Below are 9,043 nucleotides of genomic sequence, written 5' to 3'. Positions count from 1 at the left end.
GGCAGCAGCATGCTCCTCATGGCACCGGTCGGCAAACCGGGCCAGCCGGCCCTGCCTGGCCTGGCCGAGGAAGGCGGCCAGGGAGGGCAAGGCGTGGCCGGGACTGTGGAAGAGCTCAGCATACTCCTCCCTCAGCCCAGCGTATAGGGGGCAGTCATACACTGCGTGGCGTACGTCCTCTAGAGGGGCCTGGCAGTGGGGGCATGGGCGCTGGGTGCGGTCCAGCCGCTGCCACCGGCCTGTCTCCTCAGCCATCCAGTGCGACCCCGTGCGCCACTGCGCCAGGCGCACCCGGCGCCGGCGCTCGGGCACATCGCACAGGAACGACGCAGGCGTGTAGGCCTCCGCAGAGATGCTGCCCCCCCACACGTCCTCAATGTACCGCTGCACCTTCACGGATGCATGCGTGTACGAGGCAACATGGCGCTCCAGGAGCGCTTCCGCCAATTCAGGTATGGCAACCCCCTCGTCAGCAGTCAAGTCGCAGGGGGCGCCGGCCGCCGCGAGAACGCGGCTAACCTGCGCTGCCCAGGGCTGCCGGGCCAGTGGCAGCCCTGTGTCCGTGTCGGCAGCCAGCGCAACGCTATCCAGCATGGCAAGACGGGCGACCCGCTCGCCGCCCATAGCCTGCAGGTTGCTCACAAAGCGTGCAACCTGCAAGGTCCAGTAGGCGGGCAGCGGCAGCTGCCCCGTCTCTGCCAGCACAATGAGGGCTGGGGTGCTGTCCCGCACACCCAGCAGCCCTCGCAGGTACTCCAGCTGTACCCGCTCGCATGCCGTCCTGCCCTGCAGAATCAGCTGCGGCGCCCAGATCTGCGGGAGGAGGTGCTGCGACTGGGGCCCCACGCGGGGGGGCTGCGGCGCATAAGCCTGGACCTGGCGGGCGTGCAGGTGGGGCCGCGAGCCGGGGTGGGCGCGCGGGCCAGCCACGGCAGCGCGCCAGGCCATCTTCCGCCTCTCTCCCCAAGCCCATGCGTGAAACGCGTGCGTGCCTGGCCTGCAGGTGCATGTGGCCTCCTCGGTGCCCAGGCTGCAGCAGCTGCTGGCGATGGCGCCCGAGGAGCAGCGGCGCTCGCTGCGCCTAGAGATGGGGGGGGTGGGGAGAGTGGATTTGCCGTGCCTCAGCAATCTTGGCCGCTGTGGGGAGAGTGGATTCGTGTGGTGCGCACCCACCAGCTCAGTTGAGAGCGGCTGGTTGTCAGCGGCCACTGTCGGCTGTGCCTGTCCGCACCGCACCTCGTACATTGGCGGCATCGCCGCCGCCAACTGGCGCTGAACACCAAACATGCACCGGGAGGCAGGCCTCCACGATTGAACTGTGCGGCTCGCCACTCGCCGTGCCTCCCACTGCCGCCGCTAGCGTCGCATGGTTCGCGACACCCCACCATGTCACGACCTCTTCTCGTCCTGTGAATGTCACTCAGAGCTGGCAGGAGCACTTGCCGCTGACGAAACGGCAAGCAGACACCTTTGGTCGGAGCGGCTGCCGCGGCTGTTGTGCACCGCAGCCCACGTGAAACACCAGCACGGCGAGCCGCATGCATGGCACTCTGGATCCAATCTGAAATTGTTTCATTGCATGCACGGCATGGCATGCCAGTGGCTACTGCAGGGCTGCCAGCACAAGAGAGCAGCGCCACTGGCGTCGCTGAGGTTTGCTACCCCCTCTTCATACGTTTGTTATATATACGATCTCAAGCATCAAATAAAGAATGGTAATATCAACCGCCGGTCAGCGGATTATTGTTAATAGCAGCAGCAAAAACGCAGTGGCGGTCAAAACACAATATTAAGGGAGTACTATCTGCAGGTCGGGGTTGGTCAGAGTGACAGCAGTAATTATTTGAAAAACTGTGGACGATCAGGTCTTCACATCCAGTCAGGACGCACGGAGATGATCTTCGAAACGCTGGGCACGCCCTTGTCTGACACAAGCACCAGCATGTACCTGCAGCAGGGCAGCAGGGATGGTGCAGCACTGGGATGCACCGATGGTGCCGAGAAGCATCGGGTGCGAGGGAGCGGCGCATCCAAGCAGCGCCACCAGCCGGCACTGGCACTCACATTCCCGGTGGCATCTGGCTGCTGGTCGGCGGCGTCACAAGCGAGAGCTGGGCGCCGGTGTTGGCGGAGATGGTGAGCCACAGGGCGCGCGCATCTGCAAGAGGGACGTTGCAAGCTAGTTCGTACTGGACCAGACTAAAGGCCCACATTGGCAAGCAGGCAAGGTGGCAACATGGTGGGCGCATCCTGGAGAGGCAGGCAGGAAGAAGGCGAGCAGGCACCCCGTCTGGCATCCGTGAGCACACTCACCAAACGGCATGGAGTGGGTGACAGATGAGGTGCGGATGAGGATGGCGCGGTCAACTGGATCTGCCGAGAGGTACAACACCGTCAGGGTGGCCCCCGGCTGGATGTCGGCAGGCGCCTGTGCGATGACAGGCCGCGGGCCCCAGCTGAGGTACGGCGGCGTGAAGATTTCGGCGGTGGTGTCCCAAGTCACATCCGAGCCAGCCACCGCCACGCGGCAGTCGGGCAAAAGCATGGCGACGGAGTGGTAGAGGCGGGGGCGCATCGACTGCGCCAGGCTGCCCTTTTCACTCCACTTGCCTGCGCCAGAGGGCGGCACTCCAGGTTAAGCCGTGACACCGTGCATGGGAGAGCATGATGCGCAGACGGCAGGGGCAGCAACAGCAGTCGCACTGCTTCGGCAGGCAGTGCCCAGCAGCTAGCTATACACCCACCAGTGGCGGGGTTGTAGATGGTTGGCTCATACACTGGACGCGAAGCCATGCTGCACCGCTCCTTGTCGCACCACCAGCTGCTGCCGTCCTTGAATGTCATCTCCTGCGAGCGAGTGCTCCAGCCCTGCACAAGGCGTGGACATGGCAGGGTGTCTACTCGGCTCCCTGGTGCTGCCAGTCGACGATGCCAGCCCCAGCTCCGGGCAGCCAGCCACCTGCATGCTCTCCCTACTCACTGCGATGCCCTGCTCCGCGCCGTTGAACACGCCAACCGTTCCGTCACAGAGGATGACGGCGTCGCCCATCACTCGGCGGTGGGGCATGGGACCAACAGACCGCCAGGCGGTGCCGGGCCCGCCGCTCAGCTGCCAGACACAAAGGGGAGGGAAGGGAAGGGCGAGGGGGCAGTCAGCGCGTGGCGGGGCTTGGCGGAGCAGCAGGGCTGGCCAGCAGCCCTTTCGGCGGCAGCTGCGGGGCCCCTGCCAGCTGGGCAGGCAGCGCAAGTGTGGCCACTCGCCTCCTGGCGAGCCAGGCGGTGGCTGGCGCTCACATCAATCACGTGCGCGTCCCTGGAAGCCGGGGTGTCCTCGTTGGCCCAGTCTTTGGAGGTGCCGCCAGCCGCCAGAAACTCCAGCTTGTTCCAGGGCGGTAACATGGGCAGCGCCGTGCCAGCGCCTGCAGCGAGGGCCGAACGGCGCAGATGTGCGGAGGGAGAGGGAGGGAGCAGTGGTGGAGGGGAGGTGCTATGCCCCCGCCGCTCTCCGCCCCAGAGCCTGCCAGCAGCGCTGCCTCACCGGTCTGCGGGTAGCTCCAGGGCGCCCCAGGCCGCGGCTCGTACTCGAAAGCCTTGGTCCACTTGCTGGCTGCCACCCAATTGTACTTCCACTGCAGGGTGGAAAGGAGGGGTAGGGTGTCGGCGGGGCGACAGGCCAGGTCAGCGCACAGCCCGGGAGGGTTGGCCTGCCACAGCTGGAGGCAGGCCCAGGCGGCCAGGCCAAGCGAGGCAGCCACGGCATGCGGCGCTGTGCCGCTGCGCTGAACCGCTCGGCGGTGCGCTGCCGGCGGCGCGCACCAGCAGCGAGCCGGCGGAGACGGCCAGGCCGCCGTCGGGTGTGACAACCACAAAGGGGTAGGTGTGGATGGGGGCGGCGGCAGACAGCTGGTCAGACATGTCCCAGGTGTCGCCGGAGAAGGAGCTGCGGCAGGTGGGGGCAGGGACAGGGGCGGGAGGGAGTGTGTGGTGAGGGGAGGGGAGGGCTCAGGGTGATGTGGCACGCTGGGCGAGGCAGAAGGTGAGGCAGCAGAAGCAGCAGGCTCCCGCCCTCGGGCCCGTCCCGTCGAGGGCAGGCACAGGGTTCTGATGTCGCCTGCCCGCGTGCCGACAAGGCAGGCCGCCCAGTGCTGCGGGGCCCCACTCACTTGGTGGCTGGGTCGAACACCTGCAGGCATGGAGCATGGGGAGGAGCAGGGGCACGTGAGGTGCTGGCTGGGGAGCGGGAGGGGCACTCGGGCCCCGGCTGGCGATCGCGGCCACCTGGGCGCTGCTGCCTGGGCGGGCCCATCCGGCGAGTGCCATTTGCAATCATGCAACAAGCAGGCAAGTCACGCCTCCGGCAGCAGCAGCGGCTGCCAGTCTGCCAGCCCGCCGCTGGCCTGCGCCAGCCCTGCCACTGGTGCCGCCTCATCCCCAGCCGGAACAGCCGCGCCTGCCTTGCAGGCGGCCTTGTCCAGTGCCGCCGCTGCCGCGGCCGCCTCCCACAGCGAACAGGCGGGGACCGCTGGGTACAGCAGCCAGTGCTGTGCCATGAAGATGAGGTCGAACAGCATGCTGGCAAAGCCCAGCCCAAACTTGACGGGGTTGCCTGCGGGGCCGAAAGGCGGGGAGGCACAGGATGAACTGAGGATGGTGGGGCACAGGGGTTGCCAGCGGCAGCAGCCACACGTACAAGAGGACAGTGCCCACGCCAGCACCAGCAGCAACGGGGGTGCCCCTTCCCTGACCTGTGACCGCAGTCCAGTCGTGAGTCAATGCTCCATCCATCAGCAGCTGCACACACAGTGCAGGTGGCCGCGTCAGCAAGGCGGCAGCGAGACGTGCGCTGGAAGGAGCACGCAGTGAACATTGCGGCGAGCGGCCCATCACATCCCAGCATGCCTCTTCTTCCCAATCCCCAACGCCTGCCAGACAGGCCCACCTGCACCAGCGACAGCAGGCCGCCGCCAAAGTCCAGCAGCACATTGTGTATGTTCCAGCCGACAGTGGACTGCCGCCTGTAGTTCAGCCACACCTGCGGGCCGGGCAGGACGCCGGGAGGCAGGTGCGTGAGTCCTGCGCAGCACCTCCACAGGTGGCCCCTACCTGCGCCTCCCTTGCGCAGCGCAGCGCAGGCCTGCCTGCTTTCATTCACTGTCGCCTCCCCCTCACCCCCCAACCCCACCACACACGCAGCCCCCCCACCTGCGGGATGTACTTGACCAGGCTGACGGCCAGCTTGATGTAGGAAAGAAAGTAGAGGAAGGAGAGCCAGCTGAGGGTGGAGCCGCACGGCACGGCGGGCGCGTCAGCGACGGCGAATGCGCCACCGGCAATGCCGCCGCCACCGCCCTGGGTCGCCGCGCCAATCACTGCCGCCAGATAGGCCGTGATTGCAGCCCCTGCCACGCCCGTACCCAGCGCTGCGGGCCAGGAGATGCGCTGGCCGCCCCGGTGGTAGAGTGCGCACTGGATCAGCGTCAGAGCGGTCACCACTGACGCATGCAGCGCGAAGAAGACGTCGTTGGCGTGCACGGCGGGCAAGGAGCCGCCGTGCAGGCAGGCATACTCCTTGCGTACTCCAGGATTCCAGAACAGAGCGGTATTGTAGACGGCGTAGCACCTGCGGCGCAGGTGGTGCGGGGCGTTGATGTTGCAAAGGGCGGGTGCGGCGGCGAGACTTTTCGCCCCTGCGTGCCGTTGCGGATCGTGCGGCGCTTTGCGCCAAGGCAAGGCAGGCTGGTCTCATCCTGCTGCTGCTGTCCCCCATGCTGCTGTGCCCTTCTGGCTGCCGCGCTGTGGCCCTGCTGCCCCATCCACTCCCTGCCCCGCCTCACCCAAAGCCCAGCAGGTTGAGGAGCTGGAAGTCGAGCGACAGCCCCACCACGCTCTTGCGGCGGTAGTTGAGGTAGGCCTGGGGGTAGAAAGAAATGGACCAGGCACAAAAGTAGACCTGCAAGGGGTGGAGGGGCGGGGATGCGGTTGGGTGGGGCAAAGCGCGTGGGTGCGAATGTGTCTGCACGCCACACACTCATTGAGGTTCGGCACGGCAACAGCAGCAGCCTGCGGTAGGCAGGCTGCAAGGCCGGGCAAAGACCCTGTTGTGTGCCTAGACCCTGTTGTGTGCTGCAACCATCACAAGTAGTAAAGTGGCAGTAAAAGTGCCTGCTCCGCTGACTGATGCACTAGTGCAGCATGCAGCTGGGGTGCTCACCCAGCCGATGATGCTCGACACGCGGTCCAGAGGCTCAGGCATCACCGGGCACTGCTGGCTGGTGGGCAGCAGCGCACCCAGCAGCACACCCAGCACGACGGGCGTGCCCAGCCAAAAACCGCCCTCCCACGCCTGCCGCCGCCTGCGCCAGCACAGTGGGAAGGCACGTAGTTGGTATTAATGAAGCGCTTTGTTGGCGCAGCAGCCGGTGGCCTGGCTGCAAATGGCACGGTGCTGCCATCAGAAGCTGCTCCCCTGGCCGCACAACGGGTGGCGCCGGCGCCTTGCCCCGGCTCCCAACTGCCCGCCCCGCGGGCGCTGCAGGTGCACTCACATGCTGCAACACGGCGCGTATTCCTCTATGCAGACGGTGCAGCGCGCCTCAAAGCGGGCAAAGCCAGCGTCGCCCTCGGCCTCGACCGCCACCTCCACGTCGGCGGCTGCCGCCGCGTCGGCAGCGCCCAGCAGCGGGGTGCTGCTCATGGCGCGGGGTCGTGGGGGTTTGCTGCCCGAACGCACGGCTCGGCTGTGAGGAGGGGACGAAGAGCGGCAGCTGCCGCAGGCGATCTGCTACAGCGAAATGAGATGCGCCGCGAGTGGCCCTCGCCAGGGGATGCCGCGGAACGAAGGCCGGTGCAATGTGCGGGTGTCAGAACAAAGGTAACACTGACAAGAGCGTGGAATGAGGTCACGATGCCGAAGGGCCGCTCACCTGAGCGCTGAGGTCAGCCTTCCGGAGGCTGCCGCCTATCACAACCCACAATGCCGGCTTCTTGTGCAATGCAAAGACAGAATAGAGGAAAGCAGAGGCGCCCCTCGCCAACCTCCCAGGGGCAATAATATATGGGTCCTCCGCCGTCGCCGTTGCCGCCTGTTGCCGCCACTGCCAGCGCGGGCCCTACGCCCTCCCAAACCTCCAAAATACTTGACTTCAGAGGACACTCGCATTACAGTGCGCCGCTACTGGAAAAAGGCGCTGACGCAGCAACAGCTCACTCGGTGCGACACCTGAGGTCGTGCAACTGAGGATGGCAGCAGGGGAACAGAGAGCAGGCAGGCAGGCAGGGGAACAGAGGGCACACAAGGGGAGGGAATAGAGGGCTCTAGGAGATTGGAGCAATGAGTTATGCACATTCGTATGGACAAGGATTGGTTGCTTGCTGTGGCGCTCGGCAGCAAAGGAGCCTCTGTCAAAACGGGATGGATGGAATGTCGCTCTGCTGCAGAATGCACAGCAGGAGTAAGAAAGATCAAAGCAAGGTGAAAGCGAGAACAAAATGCAGAGAATTATATGCTTTTCTAGGGAGCAGGCAGCAGGGGCTGCTGGTCTGGCTGGTGTGCCACACCGACGCCGTGCGGCAGCTCCTCACGCTCGGCATCTGCTGCAGCTGCTGCCGACGGCCGGTGGCCATTGCCTGAAGCAGCAGGCAGCTGCTCGTCGCGACCCTTGCTGCTGCCGGAAGCCTTGGCCTCCGCTGATGCAGCTGCCGACGCAGCCCAGAATGATCCGGCGGCGGCCGCTGGATACAGCAGCCAGTGCTGTGCCATGAAGATGAGGTCAAAGAGCATGCTGGCAAATCCCAGGCCAAACTTGACAGGGTTGCCTGCGGGGCCAAGGGCAATGGCAAGAATGTGGGTAGGTGAGTGGTGGGGCACCAGGCGATACGGTAGGCACGAGGCGCGAGAGCAGCAGCAGCGTGCAAGCACAGGGATGCGGCCCAGCGCCTACGATATGGGCAAGGACGAGCCGACGAGGCAGCAACGCCCACCTGTCACGGCGCTCCAGTCGCGGGTCACCGCCCCATCCATCAGCAGCTGCACGAGCGACAGCAGGCCGCCGCCAAAGTCCAGCAGCACGTTGTGCATGTTCCAGCCGTCTGTGGACTGCCGCTTGTAGTTGAGCCACACCTGCACCCCAAGAAATGAGAACACCCAGGGTCGGGACACACTCCCCCGGCCTGCATGCCTGGAGGGGCCTGCCAGCAACCCTCCTCGAGATGCAGAGCCCAACCAGTCAGCGGTGCACATCGGTGCATGCATCCCGCTCTGCTGCCCCAAGCCGCGCCGCCCTCACCTGCGGGATGTACTTGACCAGGCTGACGGCCAGCTTGATGTAGGAAAGAAAGTAGAGGAAGGAGAGCCAGCTGAGGATGGAGCCGCAGGGCACGCCCGGCGCCTGCATGTTGGTGTGCGCCGGGACGCCGCCGCCGCCCTGGGTCGCCGCGCCAATCACAGCCGCCAGATAGGCCGCGATCGAGGCTGCTGCGGCGCCGGTGCCCAGCGCTGCGGGCCAGGAGATGCGCTGGCCGCCCCGGTCGTAGACAGCGCATTGGATCAGCGTCAGAGCGGTCACCACAAAGGCATGCAGCGCGAAGAAGACGTCGTTGGCGTGCACGGCTGGCATGGAGCCGCGGTTGAGGCAGGCGTACTCCCGCCGCACCAGCGGGTCCCAGAACAGAGCGGCATTGTAGACGGCATAGCACCTGCAACGGCAGGCACCGCAGATGCGTCAGAGGCAAGGGCGCTGCCGGCGAAGCCACATTGGGCGGTGGCCCAGCCTGCTTCTGGCTGCATGAAAGAGCGGCATCGCCGCCTGCTCACCCAAAGCCCAGCAGGTTGAGGAGCTGGAAGTCGAGCGACAGCCCCACCACGCTCTTGCGGCGGTAGTTGAGGTAGGCCTGGGGGTAGAAAGAAATGGACCAGGCACAAAAGTAGACCTGCAAGGCGGGGCGGGGCAGCGGCGGGATTGGGGTGGGAGGGTGTTCAAGCAAGCGCGCGCGTGGCGTGGCCACAGGTGTGTGCTTCTGACCCCGCCAGCTCCGTTTCTGCGAC

General features: G+C 65.9%; 2 protein-coding genes across 2 annotated transcripts; both read right to left on the bottom strand.

Annotated features, from left to right (window-relative positions):
• Nucleotides 1–4,346: 4,346 nt before the first annotated feature.
• Nucleotides 4,347–6,768, bottom strand: CHLNCDRAFT_36764 (hypothetical protein; the record flags this gene model as incomplete). The annotated part of the gene is made up of 7 exons (XM_005844643.1): nucleotides 6,546–6,768; nucleotides 6,212–6,353; nucleotides 5,835–5,950; nucleotides 5,203–5,620; nucleotides 4,940–5,032; nucleotides 4,746–4,791; nucleotides 4,347–4,606 (listed from the first exon to the last, which is right to left on the bottom strand). The coding sequence occupies exons 1-7, from the start codon at nucleotides 6,692–6,694 to the stop codon at nucleotides 4,347–4,349; spliced, it is 1,224 nt and encodes a 407-aa protein (XP_005844705.1). The 5' UTR covers nucleotides 6,695–6,768.
• Nucleotides 6,769–7,510: 742 nt separating this feature from the next.
• Nucleotides 7,511–8,925, bottom strand: CHLNCDRAFT_26561 (hypothetical protein; the record flags this gene model as incomplete). The annotated part of the gene is made up of 4 exons (XM_005844642.1): nucleotides 7,511–7,815; nucleotides 7,981–8,119; nucleotides 8,286–8,694; nucleotides 8,813–8,925. Coding segments are annotated over 4 exons (966 nt in total), but the record flags the coding sequence as incomplete, so codon positions are not given.
• Between the last annotated feature and the right edge of the window lie 118 nt (nucleotides 8,926–9,043).

This window comes from Chlorella variabilis (assembly GCF_000147415.1).
Source record: "Chlorella variabilis unplaced genomic scaffold CHLNCscaffold_21, whole genome shotgun sequence".
NCBI classification, from domain to species: domain Eukaryota; kingdom Viridiplantae; phylum Chlorophyta; class Trebouxiophyceae; order Chlorellales; family Chlorellaceae; genus Chlorella; species Chlorella variabilis.
The sequence above is the reverse complement of the archived record's forward strand: the minus strand, read 5'-3'. Positions and strand labels throughout refer to the sequence as shown.